This window comes from Schistocerca piceifrons, chromosome X (genome assembly GCF_021461385.2).
Source record: "Schistocerca piceifrons isolate TAMUIC-IGC-003096 chromosome X, iqSchPice1.1, whole genome shotgun sequence".
In the NCBI taxonomy this organism is placed as follows: domain Eukaryota; kingdom Metazoa; phylum Arthropoda; class Insecta; order Orthoptera; family Acrididae; genus Schistocerca; species Schistocerca piceifrons.
In genome coordinates, this window is record NC_060149.1 from 205,123,658 (window position 1) to 205,147,718 (window position 24,061).

The 24,061-nt window shown below is 41.6% G+C and overlaps 1 protein-coding gene across 1 annotated transcript in view; it reads left to right on the top strand.

Moving 5' to 3' along the window:
• The window catches only part of LOC124721863 (mothers against decapentaplegic homolog 3-like), a 223,740-nt gene that overhangs the window by 116,063 nt on the left and 83,616 nt on the right, over positions 1 to 24,061 (top strand). Inside the window, exon 2 of the mRNA XM_047246999.1 lies at positions 20,612 to 20,805. Coding sequence (XP_047102955.1) covers positions 20,612 to 20,805 — 194 coding nt within the window. The remainder of the gene's footprint in view (positions 1 to 20,611; positions 20,806 to 24,061) is intronic.

Below are 24,061 nucleotides of genomic sequence, written 5' to 3' on the forward strand. Positions count from 1 at the left end.
TTGGTTAGTTCCTCGGCCTCGACTTCGGATGGATCTCCGCCGCGGACCGAAAGATTCCATCCCCCCGGTGGTGTTCCGTACCTTTTTCCGCCAAATTTTATGGGAGTTTCGGGATGCTGTTATTTTTTACACTGATGGCTCTAAATCTGCTGATCATGTTGGGTATGCCTTCACGTCCTCTGTTGGAACGGAAAATCATCTGCTGCCACCTACATGTGGGGTGTTTACTGCGGAATTGATGGCAATTTCCCGGGCCCTTACCTTTATTAAACAATCCCAACACAACCGCGTTTTGTTATGTACGGACTCGATGAGTGGCCTTCTTGCTATTGACCGGTGTTTTTCGCGCCATCCCTTGGTCTCTGCCATCCATGACCATCTCGCTGATCTTCACCGTGCTGCTTGTTCCATTGACTTCTTATGGGTCCCGGGCCATGTGGGTATCCCGGGTAATGAGCTCGCTGATCGTTTGGCTGGGGGAGCAGTTACTTACCCCCCGTTTTCCGTAACCCCTCCTGCAGCGGATTTACGGCTTCACATCAAATCCCACTTTGCACAGTCATGGGCCAATTCTTGGGAGGCTACTCCACTGTCTAATAAACTTCGTGCCATTAAGGTGAATACAGGCCCATGGCGTTCTTCCTTTAGCCTCTCCCGCAAGGACTCGACCACACTGTGTCGTCTCCGCATTGGCCATACCAGGCTGACCCATGGTTTCCTTTTGCGTGATGAGCCACCCCCGCTATGTGGTTGTGGAGCCTTCCAGTCAGTGGCCCACATTTTGGTTGAATGCCCCCTTCTTTTGGCTCTGCGTGCTAAGTACAGACTCCCCCACACTTTACCTTTGATGTTGGCTGACGATTCCCGGATGGTCTCTCTGGTTCTAGGTTTCCTCCGGGAGAGTGGTTTTTATTCTCAGTTTTAAAGTTTTTAATCTCCCTCTGGTGTTGGGGCAGGGCGGTGAGTGTTTGGGTGTCTCCCACTGTAGGCAGTGTTCAGAGATTCCCGATTCACCTCCCTGACCGGAATCCTCTTTTCTTTCCCTTTTACTCTGTTTTTACCCCTTCTTTTTAAGGCTTGGTTAGTTTTTCTATTCCCATACGTACTTTCTGCATTCTAGCAGTTGTACCTTTTAAGTCACAGGTGGTCTTGCCTATGCTGTTTCAGCATAGTGTTGGGTTCGTTCTCTTGCCAACTTCCCTCATTTGTTTTTACTAATGACATCGTGACTGCCCTTTTACGTTTCCCCTTTATCCGTTTTATTTTTCTGACTATACTGAGATGTCCCGTTAGCAGAATGGAGTCTATTTGAAACAAGGGACTGATGACCTTGCTGTTTGGTCCCTTTAACCTCAAACAACCAACCAACCATCAATGTACCCTCGATGTTGTTGTTGTTGTGGTCTTCAGTCCTGAGACTGGTTTGATGCAGCTCTCCATGCTACTCTATCCTGTGCAAGCTTTTTCATCTCCTAGTACCTACTGCAACCTACATCCTTCTGAATCTGCTTAGTGTATTCATCTCTTGGTCTCCCTCTACGATTTTTACCCTCCACGCTGCCCTCCAATACTAAATTGGTGATCCCTTGATGCCTCAGAACATGTCCTACCAACCGATCCCTTCTTCTGGTCAAGTTGTGCCACAAACTTCTCTTCTCCCCAATCCTATTCAATACTTCCTCATTAGTTATGTGATCTACCCATCTAATCTTCAGCATTCTTCTGTAGCACCACATTTCGAAAGCTTCTATTCTCTTCTTGTCCAAACTATTTATCGTCCATGTTTCACTCCCATACATGGCTACACTCCATACGAATACTTTCAGAAATGACTTCCTGACACTTAAATCAATACTGGATGTTAACAAATTTCCCTTCTTCAGAAACGTTTTCCTTGCCATTGCCAGCCTACATTTTATATCCTCTCTACTTCGACCATCATCAGTTATTTTGCTCCCCAAATAGCAAAACTCCTTTACTACTTTAAGTGCCTCATTTCCTAATCTAATTCCCTCAGCATCACCCGACTTAATTAGACTACATTCCATTATCCTTGTTTTGCTTTTGTTGATGTTCATCTTATATCCTTCTTTCAAGACACTGTCCATTCCATTCAACTGCTCTTCCAAGTCCTTTGCTGTCTCTGACAGAATTACAATGTCATCGGCGAACCTCAAAGTTTTTATTTCTTCTCCATGAATTTTAATACCTACTCCGAATTTTTCTTTTGTTTCCTTTACTGCTTGCTCAATATACAGATTGAACAACATCGGGGAGAGGCTACAACCCTGTCTTACTCCCTTCCCAACCACTGCTTCCCTTTCATGTCCCTCGACTCTTATAACTGCCATCTGGTTTCTGTACAAATTGTAAATAGCCTTTCGCTCCCTGTATTTTACCCCTGCCACCTTTAGAATTTGAAAGAGAGTATTCCAGTCAATATTGTCAAAAGCTTTCTCCAAGTCTACAAATGCTAGAAACGTAGGTTTGCCTTTCCTTAATCTTTCTTCTAAGATAAGTCGTAAGGTCAGTATTGCCTCACGTGTTCCAGTGTTTCTACGGAATCCAAACTGATCTTCCCCGAGGTTGGCTTCTACTAGTTTTTCCATTCGTCTGTAAAGAATTCGTGTTAGTATTTTGCAGCTGTGACTTATTAAGCTGATAGTTCGGTAATTTTCACATCTGTCAACACCTGCTTTCTTTGGGATTGGAATTATTATATTCTTCTTGAAGTCTGAGGGTATTTCGCCTGTTTCATACATCTTGCTCACCAGATGGTAGAGTTTTGTCAGGACTGGCTCTCCCACGGCCGTCAGTAGTTCCAATGGAATATTGTCTACTCCGGGGGCCTTGTTTCGACTCAGGTCTTTCAGTGCTCTGTCAAACTCTTCACGCAGTATCATATCTCCCATTTCATCTTCATCTACATCCTCTTCCATTTCCATAATATTGTCCTCAAGTACATCGCCCTTGTATAGACCCTCTATATACTCCTTCCACCTTTCTGCTTTCCCTTCTTTGCTTAGAACTGGGTTTCCATCTGAGCTCTTGATATTCATACAAGTCGTTCTCTTATCTCCAAAGGTCTCTTTAATTTTCCTGTAGGCGGTATCTATCTTACCCCTAGTGAGATAGGCCTCTACATCCTTACATTTGTCCTCTAGCCATCCCTGCTTAGCCATTTTGCACTTCCTGTCGATCTCATTTTTGAGACGTTTGTATTCCTTTTTGCCTGTTTCACTTACTGCATTTTTATATTTTCTCCTTTCGTCAATTAAATTCAATATTTCTTCTGTTACCCAAGGATTTCTACTAGCCCTCGTCTTTTTACCTACTTGATCCTCTGCTGCCTTCACTACTTCATCCCTCAAAGCTACCCATTCTTCTTCTACTGTATTTATTTCCCCCATTCCTGTCAATTGCTCCCTTATGCTCTCCCTGAATCTCTGTACAACCTCTGGTTCTTTTAGTTTATCCAAATCCCATCTCCTTAAATTCCCACCTTTTTGCAGTTTCTTCAGTTTTAATCTACAGGTCATAACCAATAGATTGTGGTCAGAGTCCACATCTGCCCCTGGAAATGTCTTACAATTTAAAACCTGGTTCCTAAATCTCTGTCTTACCATTATATAATCTATCTGATACCTTTTAGTATCTCCAGGGTTCTTCCACGTATACAACCTTCTTTCATGATTCTTAAACCAAGTGTTTGTTATGATTATGTTGTGCTCTGTGCAAAATTCGACCAGGCGGCTTCCTCTTTCATTTCTGTCCCCCAATCCATATTCACCTACTACGTTTCCTTCTCTCCCTTTTCCTACACTTGAATTCCAGTCACCCATGACTATTAAATTTTCGTCTCCCTTCACTATCTGAATAATTTCTTTTATTTCATCATACATTTCTTCAATTTCTTCGTCATCTGCAGAGCTAGTTGGCATATAAACTTGTACTACTGTAGTAGGCGTGGGCTTCGTATCTATCTTTGCCACAATAATGCGTTCACTATGCTGTTTGTAGTAGCTTACCCGCATTCCTATTTTCCTATTCATTATTAAACCTACTCCTGCATTACCCCTATTTGATTTTGTGTTTATAACCCTGTAGTCACCTGACCAGAAGTCTTGTTCCTCCTGCCACCGAACTTCACTAATTCCCACTATATCTAACTTCAACCTATCCATTTCCCTTTTTAAATTTTCTAACCTACCTGCCCGATTAAGGGATCTGACATTCCACGCTCCGATCCGTAGAACGCCAGTTTTCTTTCTCCTGATAACGACATCCTCTTGAGTAGTCCCCGCCCGGAGATCCGATTGGGGGACTATTTTACCTCCGGAATATTTTACCCAAGAGGACGCCATCATCATGTAATCATACAGTAAAGCTGCATGCCCTCGGGAAAAATTACGGCTGTAGTTTCCCCTAGCTTTCAGCCGTTCGCAGTACCAGCACAGCAAGGCTGTTTTGGTTATTGTTACAAGGCCAGATCAGTCAATCATCCAGACTGTTGCCCTTGCAACTACTGAAAAGGCTGCTGCCCCTCTTCAGGAACCACACGTTTGTCTGGCCTCTCAACAGATACCCCTCCGTTGTGGTTGCACCTACGGTACGGCTATCTGTATCGCTGAGGCATGCAAGCTTCCCCACCAACGGCAAGGTCCATGGTTCATGGGGGGGGGGGGGTACCCTCGATATGTTGGTGAAAATATATATTTAAAGTCGGTGGTAAGCATAAAACTACGTCCAAAATCGTACTTAATGGTTTTCCGAAAATTATCTTGAACAGTTAGTTCAGGAGCCCACTCGAAGTGTAAGTGGTTGCAAAAACATACTCTACCTCGTAGCAATAAATAATCCCGAGAAAATTGGGAGTATTGTGACGGATGCCGGAATTAGTGACTAAAAGGTAGTTGCAGCGAGACTGAATACCGTAGCATACAAACTCACCAAAAATAAAAGCAAGACTTATGTTTAAAAAAAAAGCAGAAAAAATTTTCGTGACGCCTTCTTAAGGGACAGCCTCCGTTTCTGCCGAACTATAGTGCGTTTAAAATTAGTTGCAACTCGTGACAGTTCAGCGCGGAACTAGTGGAGGGCAGTTGAGTGGAGAGGAGCCTTTTCTAGTTGCAGATGTAGGGAACATGCAGCAGACCACAGCTGTTAGGAGGCCTAGGATAGTTACAAAGTCAAACAAAAAGAAGAAGGTTCTGCTGCTAGGCTGTTCGCATGGTGGAAATGTGGGCTAGCAGTTACAGGAAGTGTTGAGGAGTAAGTACCAGGTCACTAGCATTGTGGAGCCTAGTGCAGGGTTGGATCAGATGACTGACAGCATAGGGGAGATGCAGGAATTTTACAAAGGAGGTTCAGGTAGTGATAGTGGTTGGAGCAGGGAACAGTCTTGATAGGGACAGGGAATATGATGTATGCGGTTTCCTGGTACAGATAGCTACTCAAACTGGTGGCACTAATGTGTATTTCGTGCAACTGTTTCAGCATCATGATCGGCGTCATCTTAATACGGCTGCTAGGCCTGTTAACTTGGGGCTAGGGAGGGCACTGATGGCAGAGGGCGTGGGTCACATTTCAGTGGTCCAGTTTGGTCTATAAGTAGTTTGGGTTTCACTAGTCATGGCCTGCACCTCAATAGGTATGGGAAGGGGGAGCTGGCAAAGCTTATAGGTGACAGTGTAGTGGGTGGTGGTGGGATCACTCATGGAAAAATTCCTGTAGTAGTTGGTGTTAGAGCTGCAGATTAGCTGGCTATTTTTCAAGGAGTTCCTTGTGGGGTCGGGGAGTGACTATGTATGTAAAAACAGTATTCCATTTGAGTCCAAATACGTTTCACGGCACTGCACTGAACAGATATTTGAATGTTGTGCAGGGGCAGTTGAAATTACTGAAACTTAACTTCTAATTGTTATTGTTTATAGGTCCTGTAACTCTGACTTCAGAGCATTTCTGCTCAAGCTAGAGAGGGCTCCTGATACACTTTGTAGCAAGTACCAGAAATTAGTTATATGTGGTGACTTCAATATATATTTTGTGTACGATGGTGCAAGAAAAAGGATTTTGGTAGATCTCCTAAATTCATATGATTTGATGTAGATTGTGTTTTTTCCAGCTAGGGTGCAGGGGAACAGTAGCCCAGCCATAGACAGTATTTTTATTCATTCTTCATTACTAGATGGGCATTCTGTTAGTAAAAGGATAAATGGCCTTTCAGACCATGACGCACAAATTTTAACACTAAAAGGCTTTTGTACTCGAACAAATGTGACTTGTAGTTTAGGTAGCTCGGGTGCCTTGCTTGTGGGATAAGGGTATCATGTAGAACAAAGAAGGAATTATATCAAAATGTTAGAAGTAGTCACAATCAAGCTACAGTAGCCCATTACAAACAGTATTGCAAGGCGCTCAAAAATGTTATTAGGAAGGCAAAGAGTATGTGGTATGCAAAGTAGAATTGCTAATTCACAGGATAAAATTAAAAGCATATGGTCAGTTGTGAAGGAAGTGTCTGGTCAGCAGCACAAGGTCGGCGATATAAAATCAATTCATAGTAAAAATGTTTTTGTTGCTGATAAATCAGATATATGTACAGTATTTAACAATCTTTTTCTGAGCATTGCTGGTGAATTAAATAAAAATTTATTTTCAACAGGGAATCTTATAACTTTCTTGGCAAATGCCTTTCCGAGATTGATGTCTGAAATACCCTCTGTGATACAGACAAGGGGGAGATTGAGTCAATAATTAAATCACTGAAGACTACGGACTCTCATGGATATGATGGAGTGCCTAGCAGAATATTAAAGTACTGTGCTGCACATGTTAGCCCTGTATTTACCCATATTTGTAATTTTTCCTTTAGGAATGGTCAGTTTCCGGAATGATTAAAGTACTCAATAGTAAAGCCGCTTTATAAAAAGGGACAAAGGGATAATGTAGACAATTTTAGACCTATTTCAATGCCATCAGTGTTTGCTAAAGTTATTGAAATGGTTGTGTATGTAAGGATAATTGATCCTTTTATATCACACGCTTTGCTACCAAATGTACAGTTCGCCTTTAGAAGTTGCTTAACAACTGAAAATGCTATATCCTGTTTTCTTTGTGAGGTACTGGTTGGCTTAAACAAAAGGTTTCGAACGATAGGCGTTGGACCATTACGGAATAAGGGGAGTAGCTAACAATTGGTTCACCTCTTACTTTAGCAACAGACAGCAAAAGGTCATTATTCACGAAGTAGAGAATGGCTGTGACGTGAGGTCTGTGTGGGGTACAGTCAAGTGGGGGGGGGGGGGCGCCCCAGGGATCAGTGTTGGGGCCACGCCTTTTCCTTATTTGCATAAATGATATGTCCTCTTAGTATTACGGGTAACTCTAAAATATTTCTGTTTGCTGATGACAGTATTAGCTTGGTAGTAAAGGATGTTGTGTACGACATTGGCTCGGATTGAAATAGTGCAGTACATGACTTAAGTCCATGGCTTGTAGAAAATAAACTAACGCTAAATCACAGTAGGACTCCGTTTTTACAGTTTCTAACAGACAGTGCAAGAAAACCTGACGTTTTAATTTCACAGAATGGGGATATGATCAGAGAAACTGAACAGTTCAAATTTCTAGGTGTTCATATAGATAGTAAACTGTCGTGGAAAGCCCACGTCCACGATCTTGTTCAAAGACTTAATGCTGCAATTTTTACTCTTCGAACGTTATCTGAAGTGGGTGATGGTGATCGTTAGACAAGAAAATTGGTCTACTTTGCTTATTTTCATTCGCTTATGTCGTATGGTATTATGTTTTGGGGTAACTCTTCCCATTCTGAAAGGATATTTTTGGCTCAGAAACTTGCGGTTCGGGCAATAAGTGTTATAAGTTTACGAACCCGTGGTTGACCCCAGTTCACGAGTCTGGGTATTTTGACATTGGCCTCTCAATATATATATTCCTTACTGTCATTTCTTGTTAGCAATATTAGCTTATTCCCAAGAATTAGCAGCTTTCACTCAGTTAATACTCGGCAGAAATCAAACCTGCATTTGGATTGGACTTCCTTAACTCTTGTGCGAAAAGGTGTGCAGTATAGTGCTGCATCCATTTTCAATAAGCTACCACTCGAATTCAAAAATCTTAGCAGTAATCCACGCGCTTTTAATCGAAACTGAAGTTTCCTCATAGGTCACTCCTCCTATTCTGTCGAGGAGTTCCTTGAAAAAAGTAAGCTGATTCTTGTTGTATTGTTGATTGCGTTTTTTTTCGGGTTCGTAATAATTTTATTTTTATCTGTTATTTCTTTTATGTTGTAATTTCATGTACTGAGACGTTCCATGTCCTGAGGGATTTGCTCCTCAGTTTGGTCCTACGGAACTTGACGTGTAAGTAAAAGAAATAAATAAAAACATCATCGATGTGTGCTTTTGGAGCCGAAGGCCCGTTTGTGTACCGTTGATGACTGCACGACACAGTTTTACGTCTCGCCTGGGCCATTCATCACCGATATTGGACTGTTGATGACTGGAAACATGTTGCCTGTCAGATGAGTCTCGTTTCAAATTTATCGAGCAGATGGACGTGTACGGGTATGGAGACAAGCTCATGAATCCGTGGACCCTGCATGTCAGCACGAGGCTGTTAAAGCTGGTGTAGGCTCTGTAATTGTGTGGGGCGTGTGTTATTGGTGTGATATGGGACTCCTCATACGTCTAGATACGACTCTGACAGGTGACACGTGCGTAAGTATCCTGTCTGATCAGCTACTGTTCATTGTGCATTCCGACGTACTTTGGCAATTCCAACAGGACAGTGTGACACTCTACACGTCCAGAATTGCTACAGAGTGGCTCCAGGAACACTCTTCTGTGTTTAAACACTTCCGCTGGCCACCAAACTCGCCAGATATGCACATTATTGATCATAACCGGAATGCCCTGCAACGTGCTATTCAGAAGAGATCTGCACCCCCTCGTACTCTTACGGATTTATGGATAGCCCTCTATGATTCATAGTGTCCTGCACTACTTCAGACATTAGTCGAGTCCATGCCACGTCGTGTTGCGGCACTTCTGCGTGCCCGCGGGAGCCCTACACGATTTTAGGCAGTTGTACCAGTTTCTTTGGCTCTGCAGTGTAAATACCCTCAATGCGCAACAGCGGTCGTAATGTTACCAGTGACAGCGGAGTTACTAAATACGGTTTTCCGAAATTCTGTCTCCAAAGATGACGAAGTAAATATTCTAGAATTCAAATCAAGAACTCCTGTCAACATGACAACTTAAAGTAGATATTCTTAGCAAAGCGGCTTAAATCGCTTAATAAAGGCAGGTCCTCCGGTCCAGATCGTATACCAGTTACTTCAACAACATATACGAACGCTCGTTCAACGAAAGGTCTGTACCTAAGGACTTAAAAGTTGCACAGGTCACACCAATACTCAAGAAAGCAAATAGGAGTAATCCGATGAAAGACAGATCCATATTACTGACGTCGATTTGCTGTTGGATTTTGGAACATACACTCTGTTCGAACATTATGAATTACCACGATGAAAACGATTCGTTGTCACACAGTCAGTACGAATTCAGAAAATATTGTTCTTATGAAACACAAATAGTTCCTTATTCTCACGAAGTAATGAGTGCTGTCGACAGAGGATCACAAATTGATTCTATATTTCTAGATTTTCAAGAGGCTTTCGATACCATTCCTCACAAGAGACTTCTAATCGGATTACGTGCCTATGGAATATCGTCTCAGTTTGTGCGACTGGATTCGTAATTTCCTGTCAGAAAGGCCACAGTCCATAGTAATTGACAGGAAGTCATTGAGTAAAATAGAATTGATATTTGGCGTTCACCAAGGAACTGTTATAAGCACTCTGTCTCCCACATCATTTATAGAGATTAGGAACAGCAATCTGAGCAGCCTCCTTAGATTGTTTGCAGATAATGCTGTCATTTACCTTCTGTAAAGTCATCAGAAGATCAAAACCAATTACAAAATGATTTAGACAAGATATCTGTATTGTGCGAAAAGTGCCAGTTGACCTTAAATGATAAAAAGTGTGAGGCCATCCACATGAATACTAAGAGGAATACTTTAAATTTTGGATACACGATAAATCACACAAATCTAAACTAAATACCTAAGAATTACAATTACAAGCAACTTAAATGGAACGGTCACATAGATAGCGTTGCGGGAAAAGCATACAGAAGACTGCGTTACATTGGAAGAACGCTTAAAAGATGCAACAGGTCTACTAAAAAGAGTGCCTACACTACGCTTGTCTGTTCTCTGCTAGAGTACTGCTGTGCCGTGTGAGCCTTACCAGACAGGATTGATGGAGGATATCTAAAAAGTCCAAATAAGGGCAGTTCATTTTGTATTATCGTGAAATAGGTGACAGTGTGTCATGACTACAATAAGTATTTTGGGACCACAGCATGCCTTTCCATCTTCCAAGTGATCCTCTGACATCCCCTGTCGATCTGTGCACGTAGAGTCTGTGGGGCGAGTGGAAGACGGGCTAGAGATGTGCATGCCCATAGTCCCACTGCTAATAACCATTTTGCAACAGTTCGTGTTGACACATCTGGACTCACAAGCCCTCTTGTCTGTGCTGTGGTAGCTGTACGATCTGCCACTGCAGCTGAGCTGTTACAGTATGGTGACCCTAGCAGACGTCTGTGCTGTGTGGATGTCCAGAATCTCAGGTACGGGTGTGAGAATATTCACAATATTCATATTTTAAGAATTGTGTCGATTGTGATAGGGTGTCAGGTGGAGTTTGCACCTGTGTTCTGAACTCTGTATATAGCGAACTTGTGCCTCTTCATACAACTTTGGAGGCTGTGGCTGTTCTGGCAAGGGCATTTCATGATCTTGCCGTCCCTCCTGATGGTGGAGTGTCTCAGTGCATTGTCTGCAGTGATTCTCAGCTCCCTCCATTTTTCCTGGGCGACTTCAATGGCCATAACCCTTTGTGGGGTGGAACCATGATCACTGGCTGCGGTAACATCATCAGAACTTACTGGTAGATTTTGACCTTTGTCTCTTGAATACTGGTGCCTCCACACACTTCATTGTGGCACGTGTAACTTACTCGGCTATTGATCTTTCCATTTGCAGCCCTGGTCTTCTCCCATCCATCCACTGGAGGGTCCACAATGACCTGTGTGGTAGTGACCACTTCATGATCTTTCAGTCCCTTCTTCAGTTTCACTCCCCTGGGCACACACCCAGATGGGCTCTCCACAATGCTGACTGGGATGCTTTCACCTCCACTGTCATTCCTAGCTCCCCACTACATTGAGGCATTGACATGGCTGTCCAGATTGCAACAGCAACCATTCTATCAGGAGCCAACATACCGATCCTCTATTCTTCGGGATCTTCCCATCAGGATAGTACCGGGATGGACCTCGGAAATTGCTGAGGCTATTAGAGATCTCTGGTGAGCTCTTCAACACCATAGGTGGCATCCATCCGTCTAGTGCCTTATTGCCTTGAAACAGCTTCATGCTCAATTGTGTCACTTAATAAAACGATGGAAGTAAGAATGCTGGGAACGGTATGTTTTAACCATTGGACCATGTACACAGCCTTTGCAGGTTTGGGTGAAGATCACATGCCTCTGTGGATATCTGTCCTCAGCAGGTGTACTTGGTATTTCCTTGAAAGGTGCTGTTTTCGCTGACCCAGACGCCATAACGGAACTTTTCGATCCGCATTATGCTCTAGCTTCTGCATCTGAGAACTGTCATCCTACCTTTCATGTCCTTACCCAGCAGGTGGAGCAGTTGCACTTATCTGTCTCTACTTGCCACCTGGAGGCCTATAAGGCTCCATTCAGTGAGTGTAAATTCTTCAGTGCCCTAGCCCTTTGACCTGATACAGCCCCAGGGCCAGACTTTATCCATAACCAAATGCTCAAACATCTGTCAGTGGATTGTCAGCATCATCTCATTACCATCTTTAACCATATCAGGAGCAAGGGCGAGTTCCCATCTCAGTGGCGAGAACATCATTATTGTCCTGGTACTGAAACCAGGTAAGCATCCCCTAGAGATGGACAGCTATTGGCCAGTTAGCCTTACAAATGTTCTCTGGAAGTTGCTTCAGTGCATGGTGAGCTGGCAGCTGTGTTGGCTCCTTCAGTCTCAGGGCTTTCTGGATCCATCCCAGAGAAGTTTTCGCCAAAGCTGTTCCACTGCTGTTAATATGATTTTCCTGGAATCTGCTATCCAGACAGCTTTTGACCGACATCAACACCTTATTGCTATCTTCTTCAACTTGCAAAAGGCTAACAACATCACATAGCGACACCACATCTTAACTACCTTGTATGAGTGGGATCACAGAGGCCCGATTCCGACTTTTGTCCAGAGCGTCTTGTTGCACCATACTTTTCAGGTTCAAGTTGGTGTTTCCCAACCCCATATGCAAGAGAATTGGATCCCACACAGCTGTATATTGAGTGTCCCTGCTCTTTCTAGTGGCCTTCAACAGTCTAGCAGCTGTGGGGTATTCAGTATCACCCTCCTTGTATGCCAACGATTTTTGCTTTCACTATTGCTCCTGTAGTGAGGATGTTGCTGAACACCAACCACAGGGTGCCATTCGAAAGGCTCAGTCATGGGCCCTCACCCACTTCTTTCCATTTTCAGCTGCCAAGACTCACGTCATACACTTCTGTTGCTGTTGTACTGTTCATCCACAACCAGAACTTTACCTTGATGGTCAGTTACTCAGTGTGGTGGAGACTTATTGCTTTTTGGGACTGGTCTTCGATGCCCACTTGACATGCCTTCCCCATCTTCACCAACTTCAGCAAAGGTGCGGGCTACACCTTAATATGCTTTCACAGCCTCAGTAACACCAGCTGGGGTGCAGACCACACTACCCTTACGTTCCTTTACAAAGCCCTGATCCTATCCCCCCCCCCCCTTGATTATGGATGTCTGGCATATGGTTTGGCGTAGCCCTTAGCACTATGGTCACTGGACCCGATACATCACTGTGGGGTCCGACTTGCAACAGGAGCCTTTCAGACTAGTCCTGCGAATAGCCTCCACTAAGGATCAGGTGCCAACAACAGCTACTCAGTTATGCTGCACAAGTTTGCAGCTTCCCAAAGCATCCAAATGACCACATCCTTTTTCCTATTAGGGAGATCCACCTCCCACAACAGAGACCCAGAACTGGGGTCACAGGTGCGGTTGGACTAGTGTCTGTGCTCTGAACATGAACTTCCCCCACTGTTGCCTGTTGTCAGGGAGCAATCCCTTATGACCCTACGGCATGTACCCTGACCTCAGTTCTGTCTCAGTTTATCCTTTGAACTGAACGATTCAGTTGACCCCATGGTGTTTTGCCACCTGTTCCTGGCTGTCTTTGATGCATTTCTGGTTTCGGCAGTGGTATATACTGACAGTTCAACAGTCAATGGATATACCGGTTTTGCATACATACAGACAAGGTGCTGTGAACTACGCTCCCTGCCAGATGGATGCAGCTGAATTGGTGGCCATCAAATGAGCCATCAGCCATGCTTGTTCTTTCTCTGGCAACCTGCTTCTAGTCTGCTGCAACTCCCTGAGCGCCATTCAGGCTATAGACCAGTGCTACCCTTGTCACCCATTAGTCACGACTACCCAGGATCTTCTTTCTGACCTCCATCAAGATGGCTGGCCAGTTGTGTTTGTTTGGAACCCTGGACATGTTGGGATCTCAGGAAATGAACATGCCAACCACTTGGCAAAGTTGACTACCATAGTGATGATTTTGGAAATAGGGGTCTCGGAACTGGACCTTTGCTTGACTCTACACCATCAATTGTTGTAGGTATGGAACTCACAATGGTCCATTGTGGACTGTCAAACAAACTGATGGCAGTAAAGGCGGCCACGACCACGTGGCAATCTTCCCTTTGCGCTTCTAGCAGGGAATCCACTGTTGTTTGTCAGCTACGCATTGCCCCCTCTATGCTGACTTATGGCCACATTCTCTGACATGATGGTCTACCTAACCTGCCAATTGGTGCCCATCTGACGGTGACCCACATCCTACTAGGCTGCCCAGATTTGGCTGTGTTGCAATGATAGTTCAACCTTCCTGGCGTGCTATCTCTGGTGCTAGCAGACAATGCCAATGCAGCCGACTGGATTTTACATTTCAACCACAAAAAATCGTTTTTACTTGTCTCTGTAAGCTACTATGACCTCATTGACCACCTGAAGGGTTGGAGGGGCACTCCTTGCGTGCTCTGACCCAGGTGTCTCATGCAAGCCCTTGCTCAGTGATCTGGCCTTGCCCCTACCCTTTCCATCTTTTTGTTTTCCTTATTCTTTTAAGTTTGCCATTTTTAATGATTTGTCTTGCCTCCGTATGCATTCTGGGCAGCGCAGCTCACCCACCTTACCTGCCTCTCTCACTCCCCTCTTACTTCTCCTTGATTTTCTCTCTGTTTTATTGTATCTGGGTTACAGTCTGGCTTCCGTTGGCGTTTGTATCCTTCCTCTAAGGATTATTTCTTGTTCAATACATGTAGGATGACCTCGTAATTTGGTCTCTTTAAAACCAACCAACCAACCAGCCAACCTTGCCTGTTAATGAACATTCGCCATCTGACATAATGAACTGGGTTCTATTACTCAAGAAGTCTTCGAACCACTCGCATATCAAGAACCTATTCCACATGCTGGGACCTGTGTTAACAGTCTGTCATTGGGCACAGTGTCGAACACTTTCTGGAAATGTAGGAATATGGAGTCTGCCTGTTGCCTTTCATCCACCGTTCCCAGGATGTCATGTCAGAAAAGGGCAAACTGAGTTTTACCTGAGTGATGCTTTTTAAATTCATGTTGATTTGTCTACAGATGTTTTCCTCTCTCAAAGAAGTTTATTATATTTGAACTTGAAATATGCTCAGTAATTCTGCAGCATATCAGCGTTATATTGGTCTGTAATTTTACAATTTTTTTCTTTTACTCTTCTTATTTATGGAAGTCGCCTGTGATTTTTTCCAGTCACTTGGGACTTTGCGCTAAGTGAAAGATTCATGATAAATGTAAGCTAAGTACGGGGCCAGTGGCAGTGAGTACTCTTTGTAAAAGCTAATTTAGATTCCATCTGGACCTGAGAAGTAATTTGTTTTCAACTCTTTTAGTTGCTTTTCAATACCAGGGCTTCCCATTACTATGGCTTCCATACAGGAGTCTGTGCAACAGTCAATGATTTGATGTCTGTACAATCCTCCAGTGTGAATGATTTTTTTAAACACGAAATTTAATATTTCAGCTTTCCTTTTGCTGTCATCTACTGTCTCACCAGCATAGGTGGCAAGTGACTAAATAGAAGCCCTTGACCCACTTAGCAAATTTACATACGATCTTAATTCTCTAAGGTTTGTGGCAAGATCTTTCACAGACATATGATGGTGGAAGTTGTTGTGTGCTCCAGCTGTCAGTCTTTTTTGTATGCAAACAAACATCTTGTGACTCTTATCTGTCGATATTCATGCATTGTTTTTTAACCGGGAATGCAACAATCACTGTTTCCTCAGTGTTTCCGGAATGTGGTTATTAAACCATGGTGGCTCTTTTCTGTCATAATCCACTTACTTGGCACATACTTCTGCAATCGCAATTTTCATTCAGTTTAAACTTTGCTCATAATTATTCTGTGTCCATCATATTGGAACCAAATGATGTCCATTCATTGTCTAAGTAGGGTGCTAACAACTGCTTATCTGCTCTTTCCAGCATAAAAACTCTCCTGTCCTTCTTGATGAATTTATTAACTTTAGTAACCATTGTCACTATATGATGAGATCACGATTACTAATCACTGTCTCTGTTCTGACACTGTTGAAAAGATCCAGCCTGTCTGTGGCTACAGATTCTAAAATATTTTCATTGTGTGTGGGTTGTCAAAGTAATTACTACCTTATACAGGGTGTTACAAAAAGGTACGGCCAAACTTTCAGGAAACATTCCTCACACACAAATAAAGAAAAGATGTTATGTGGACATGTGTCCGGAAACGCTTAATTTCCATGTTAGAGCTCATTTTAGTTTCGTCAGTATGTACTGTACTTCCTCGTTTCACTGCCAGTTGGCCCAATTGGAGGAAGGTAATGTTGACTTCGGTGCTTGTGTTGACATGCGATTCATTGCTCTACAGTACTAGCATCAAGCACATCAGTACGTAGCATCAACAGGTTAGTGTTCATCACAAACGTGGTTTTGCAGTCAGTGCAATGTTTACAAATGCAGAGTTGGCAGATGCCCATTTGATGTATGGATTAGCAAGGGGCAATAGCCGTGGTGCGGTACGTTTGTATCGTGACAGATTTCCAGAACGAAGGTGTCCCGACAGGAAGACGTTCGAAGCAATTGATCGGGGTCTTAGGGAGCACGGAACATTCCGGCCTATGACTCGCGACTGCGGAAGACCTAGAACGACGAGGACACCTGCAATGGACGAGGCAATTCTTCATGCAGTCGACGATAACCCTAATGTCAGCGTTGCTGCTGTACAAGGTAACGTTGACCACGTCACTGTATGGAGAGTGCTACGGGAGAACCAGTTGTTTCCGTACCATGTACAGCGTGTGCAGGCAGTATCAGCAGCTGATTGGCCTCCATGGGTACACTTCTGCGAATGGTTGATCCAACAGTGTGTCAATCCTCATTTCAGTGCAAATGTTCTCTTTACGGATGAGGCTTCATTCCAACGTGATCAAATTGTAAATTTTCACAATCAACATGTGTGGGCTGACGAGAATCTGCACGCAATTGTGCAATCACGTCATCAACACAGATTTTCTGTGTACGTTTGGGCAGGAATTGTTGGTGATGTCTTGATTGGGCTCCATGTTCTTCCACCTACGCTCAATGGAGCACGTTATCATGATTTCATACGGGATACTCTACCTGTGCTGCTAGAACATGTGCCTTTACAAGTACGACACAACATATGGTTCATGCACGATGGAGCTCCAGCACATTTCAGTCGAAGTGTTCGTACGCTTCTCAACAACAGATTCGGTGACTGATGGATTGATAGAGGCGGACCAATTCCATGGCCTCCACGCTCTCCTGACCTCAACCCTCTTGACTTTCATTTATGGGGGCATTTGAAAGCTCTTGTCCACGCAACCCCGGTACCAAATGCAGAGACTCCTCGTGCTCATATTGTGGACGGCTGTGATAACATACGCCATTCTCCAGGGCTGCATGAGCGCATCAGGGATTCCATGCGACGGAGAGTGGATGCATGTATCCTCGCTAACCGAGGACATTTTGAACATTTCCTGTAACAAAGTGTTTGAAGTCATGGTGGTACGTTCTGTTGCTGTGTTTTTCCATTCCATGATTAATGTGATTTGAAGACAAGTAATAAAATGAGCTCTAACATGGAAAGTAAGCGTTTCCGGACACATGTCCACATAACATATTTTCTTTCTTTGTGTGGGAGGAATGTTTCCTGAAAGTTTGTCCGTACCTTTTTGTGACACTCTGTATGGGAAAGCAAAACTTTATAACCAGTGGCTAAACTAAAATGTGGAGTAACTCCTTTTTAAACAAAGCTGTTAAGGATGGTACTGCAGTTTTAGTTATTTATGAGGAGGAACATATTTGCAACATGATTATTCAAAAATGTTTTGTAAAGTTTAAAAAGGACTACAGATAATTCCACAGTGAGTCAAAGAAGAAAATGGGTAATTCCAACTTTCTGTATTCCCAACAGAGAGAAATTTTCGGGCACAAGTAAAAGTGCACAAGGATGATAAATTCATCAGAGCAGTTGTGAACAGCATAAAATTAGGCACTGAATTTAAGGAAGGAAAAACTGGTTGAATGCTTCACACATCTAATATATTTAAACATTAAAAATAGTGCCAGCTTTGCATATGAAAATAAAAACATTGAAATCCCTAACAATGCCACCTTAATCTCACTAAACATAGAAAACCAATACCATGTACACTAGTATTCACTAAAGGAGGCTATCAAGGCAATAAGAAAAAAATGTAATTCCTAGGTGAATATCAAATTGCAAAGCCCTTCAACATATGGCTATGCTCGATTTCCTGTTGGTGTATAATTACTTCACATCTATTGCAGGAGGAAAATTATTAGTTATGATGGCAAAAATTGTATCAATTGATTAGAAACAAGATTCTTTGAAGAAGTAAGTGAAAATTAATGTATTATAAGTGATATATAGACGAGTTCATCATATTGCTTCAAGGAGACTGAGGAGTTATTTCACTAGTGCAGAAAATGAATACATCCTACTCAAGAATATTATTCACCGCATTACTCTAGTAGGAAAAAACAGTTATCTTCCTGGAGCTTATGATTTCAGGAAGGGTGGGAAATATGTGTCCAAGACTTGCGAAAACACACATGCAAGAATGTTGTTGTAATTGCAAGGTCCAGTCATCCATTGAGCTACATTTACTTCTACTTAGTGCTGCATAGGCTCCTGCATCTTCTGTCACAACATTTAGAAATTCAGGAAGAGCTTCAAATTTTAAATAAGATTGGAACACAAATGCCTGTGAGCCAGGTTATATGAAATGAATGTTTAATAAAATAAGATATAAAAATTAAAAATCTTTGCACAAGATTGTCAACTGTAGGAAATACCTCACTATGACTTAGAAGTGTAGTATATGATAAGATTGGGCATAGTCTTTGACATATGCTAGTATTACAGTGAGTGTTCTACTTGTTACTGATGCAATGAGGAACAAACTTACTAGCTCCAGAATGGAAGCAGAACTCCCACAATTATTCACAGAATGAGTATAAGATAATGATACCAGATAGATGAATTTCTAATCTGCAAAATGGCAACATGGAAGATGTGAGGAACTACATGCCCTTTCATCTTTTGTTAGCAGTATACAAGACTTTTACAAAAATCCTTATAGTATTAACTTTGAATATTAACCAGGCACGAGGAGAAGCTGGCTTTGGAAGTGTATGTCTACTGTCTACTGGTTGCAGGTTGTCAAAGGAGTTGCAGAAAGAAGCAGTGTTATGTACTGTGAGACTGTTTGACGGTGTTAGTCTCTTCTGGAAATCCTATAGTACCAAGGAATAAAATCTAGCTTCATCAGTGTGCTGAAGAATATGTACAACAAGGCATCAAATTCCATCTGATTACATCAAGAAAGTGAAAATTTTGGAAATAAGAAAGGAGTTAAACAAGGCTATTTTCTGAAACCTCTGAAGGGATCTTCAAATCATTAAACTGGGATGAAGAAGGAACATGCATAAACAAATGTTTTTTGAACCACCACCAGTTCCCAGATGACAGTGTTTTGCTTTCTGTGGATCCAGAAGTACTTGAGCAAAGGGTTGTGGAACAGAGCAGAGCAGGCAGAACACTAGGCCTGACGATTAATTACAGTATGACTAAAATAATGTAAGATCAGTATGCTCATAGGAAAACAGTGTGAGCTAATAATAAAACTATAGAAACAATTGACAGATTTCAGTGCTTAGGAAAACAACAAACGAATGGACATTTGAAGGAGTAAGCATGAAGGTAAAAATGACTCGAAGTTAATTTGTGAAACTGAATGTGGTATTTACAAGTAAATTACAAATGTGGTTTGAACTGAAAGTGTATACTGCCAGTACTAACTGCCAGAAATGAAACACAACATTAAATGCACAGAAAGTTAAAAAATTTGGGTGTTTCCCAACAAGCAATGGATAGATACATGTTGAGCATAACAAGAAGAGGGTTAAAAATGGATGAAAGAAAATACAGAAGTTTAGAACATGATAGTGATCATTACGAAACACAAATTGAGGTGGGCAGGGCATTCAGTGAGACGGAACAATGGAAATGGACAAAGATGATTGCGTGGTGGACTTCTTGAAATAAGAAAACACCTAGAGGACAACCCAACTGAAGATGGACTGATAACAGCGAAACAAACTGGACCAACTTGGATGCGAAAAATTGAAGATTGTAATGTATGGAGAAGAGGCTTATGACAATGTATGTGCCTCTGTGTTACAATGCTTCTTTTGTTGCAATGTTGGTAGGGCACTTTTAATATTTTCCTCCTGCATTATTATATGTAGTTGATTTTGTTTTCTTATTTGTAGACTTGATGATGGTGGTAGAACACAACAAAAACTGGCAATTGCAAAAGTTAATGAGTAGTAGTCATCCACGAAATAAAATGATAAAAAAAAGATATGTGAATTATATTCTCCCCCTGTGAAATACACATCCAGGTGCCCAACTACTAGATCCTGCATTATATATGTAACAATTAGTGGCAGTTGCTTCAGTCTTCAAATTTAGGTTCAAAACTTAGAAGATGCTATGATATGAAACTCCTATTAAGTTTTCAATTTCAGTTACCTTCATGAGGACCTAGAATGTAGATAAACTTGAGAACTGGGCTGTGGTAAATAGTTACCTGCCATTCATACACTGTTTCAGATGTGATGCCGTTATAGTAAACTGTGAAGATAAAGTTCTTTAGTATTTTTTCTGCAAATTTGCATTTATACTCATTTATTTATGGAATGCAGTGATTGATATCGTAATTTTGAAACTGTTGTAGGTCATTGGATGGAAGACTGCAAGTATCACATAGAAAAGGTTTACCTCACGTTATCTATTGCCGACTGTGGCGCTGGCCGGAGTTACAGTCGCATCATGAGCTCAGAGCAATTGAATCGTGTGAATATGCCTTCAACTTAAAACGTGATGAGGTCTGTGTTAATCCTTATCACTATCAGCGAGTGGAGTCACCAGGTAATGTAAACTTATTTTAACACTGTAAAAGAATTTTTAAACATTTTAGTCTAATGGAGTAATGTACACAAAGATAGTCGTTACAGGTAGTTCTATCAACATTCTCTAGAAGTTGGTAACAAACTGAAACTCAGTGATCAGATACCATTCATATTCCGTTCTCTGTGTTACAAAGTCAAGTAAAACTGAACTTTCCCGTACAAAAATATGTTAAGGGTATTTCTTTATATGAGGGGGCTACTCAAAAAACTGGAATTGTTTTTTAAAAGCTATCTATTTTCAAAATGTTTACAAAACAACCCTATTCCCTTCAAAATATTCTCCTTTACAACTAATATATTTGTCCCACCGGTGCTTCCACTGTTGGAAACATTTTCTGTCGTCATGTGGCTGACAGCTCCTCCCTCATTTTTTTCGTTACTTCTTCAATGTTATCAAATCGGTGTCCTTTCATGCCCCTTTTCATGTGTGTAAATAAGAAAAAAAATCAAATGGAGTCAGGTCAGGTAAGTAAGGTGTGTGGGGCAGTGGAGCCATGCCATTTTTAGCCAAAAACTGTCAAACAGAGATGGCTGTGTGTGCAGGTGCGTTGTCGTGGTGGAAGAACCAGTCTCCTGTCTACCACTAATTAGGTCTTTTTTGATGAACACTGGTGCGCAATCTTCTTAAAACTCACAAATAAAAGGTTTGAATCATTATCTGATCCGGGTGAACAAACTCTGAATGAACTACGCTCTTGTTGGACATCCAGAACAAGGTTTTTCGTAAGTCGACACTTTACCTTTTCTAAATCAAGCAAACCACTTGTACACTTGAGAGTATTTAGGATCATCTTGTTAAACTGTTTTCAATATTAAAACAGTTTCAGCAGCATTTTTGCTGAGTAAAAAACAAAATTTCACAGATGCATGTTGTTCACTTAAACTTGAAATCATAAAGAATGAAACAACAACAAAATAGTGCTAGCAAAAACAATCACTGCAGACAAACAGAAAAAGCCAAGTTGACAACAGAGGCGGCACTGAACTGGCAATGAGTTGTGCTGTATACGCCTAGTGGCAGAAATGTGTACTACACAAGCTCCACCCATGGCAATCTTATTACAGCTTTTTTTAGGTACCTCCTTGTACACTTGTAAGTTGATAAATCACTCCCTTAATAATGAAGTTAAAAACAGGACTTGAAGCCAGAACCTTGATATCACGGGCAGTGTTCTAAGTGGCTGAGCCATCCATGAATGTCTCATGACCCATCACCACAGCTTCACTTCTGTGTACTGGCCTGTTTTCCTAACTTCACAAACTTGTCACAAAATATTGTTTGCAATATTAAAAGGCCTTTGACTAAGGAAACACTGATCAGGCTCATAATAAAATAAGGAAAATAAGAGCTCACATGGAAAGATATAGGTGTTCATTTTTTCTGCACACTGTTCAAGAGTGAAATAATAGAGACTTATTGTGAAGGTGGTTCGATGAACTTTCTGCAAGGCACTTAAGTGTGATTTACAGAGTATCCATATAGATGTAGACGCAGATTTTTTTGCATAATTTTGTGCATGTTAATTCTAGAGCTCTATGGCTGTTATATCTACAAGGAGATCAAAGTTTCATTGAAACCATCTCAGCTGCATCATGTACATATTTATTTAATTCCATGGCCCATTTTAGGACCTCCTCTTATCATCAAGTGCCTCATAAATATATTAGCAATAGTGTAAGCAGAAAGATAAATGAAAGCCAGTGCAGTTACACACACAAATATTTTGTCAAACATATTTCTAACTAGTATGAAACATCAAAATGTAACATAAACACATACCATGCACATATAACATACAATTTCAATTAAGTGTATTATACAGATCATCTTCATGCTGTTGTATTATGCTTGTAGTACAACTATCGACATCTACATGGATACTCTGCAAACCACTGTGAAGTGCATGGCACAGAGCACACCCCATTGTACCAGTTACTAGGGTTTCTTTCCATTTCATTCACATATGGAGCATTAAAAGAATGCTTGTTTAAAAGCCTCAGTGCATGCTGTAATTACTCTAATCTTGTCATAACCATCACTATGTGAGCAATATGTAGTGGGTTGCAGTATATTCCTAGATTCATCATTCAAAGCTGACTCATGAAACTTAGTTAGTTGACTTCCTCGGTATGGCCTACATCTATCTTCAAGAGTCTGTGAGTTCAATTTCTTCAGCATCTCTGTGACACTCTCACACAGGTCAAACAAACCTTTGACCATACTTGCTGACCTTCTCTGTATATGTTCAGTATCCCCTGTTAGCCCTATTTGGTTACAGGTTCCACACACTTGACCAATATTGTAGTTTGGGTTGCACGAGTGATTTGTAAGCTATCTCCATTTTAGACTGATTGCACCAATAACCCTAAGTCTACCACTTGCTTTAGGCTTGTGATCATTCCATTTCATATCTGTACACAGTGTTTGTTACACCCAGGTACTTGTATGAGTTGGGCAGTTCCAACTGTGACTCATCGATATTATAATCACAGATTAACTTATTTTTTATTCATTTTTTTTAAATGCACAATTTTACATTTCTGAACATTTAAAGCAAATTGCCACTCTTTACACGATTCTGAAATCTTATCGAGATCTGACTGAATATTTATGCAGTTTCTTTCAGACAGTATTTCATAATAGATAACTCCATCATCTGCAAAATTTCTGAGCTTACTATTAATATTGTCCGCGAGGTCAGTGGTATACAACATGTACAGCTAGCGTCCCAAAACACTTCCCTGGGGCACACCTGCAGTTACTTCTACACCTGACGATGACTGCCCAAGATAACACTCTGTGTCCTCCCTACAAAATAGTCCTCAATCCAGTCACTAATTTAATTTGATACCCCATAAGACCATACTTTTGACAGTAAGCTAGGTGTGGTACTGGATCAGATGCTTTTTGGAAATCAAAAAATACTGCATCTATCTGTCTGCTTGGATCCAAAGCTTTCAATATGTCATGTGAGAAAAGTGTGAGTTGGGCTTCACAATATCAATGTTTTTGAAATCAATGCTGTTTGAAATGGAGGAAGTCTTTCTGTTAAAGATACTTCATAATGTTTAAGATCTGAATATGTTCTAAAATTTTACAACAAATTGGTGTCAACCCAATATTGGACAGTAGTTTTGTGATCGCTTCTGCTACCCTTTTTGTATACAAGTGTGATCTGTGCTCTCTTCTAATCCCTGGGCATGGTTTTTTGCTC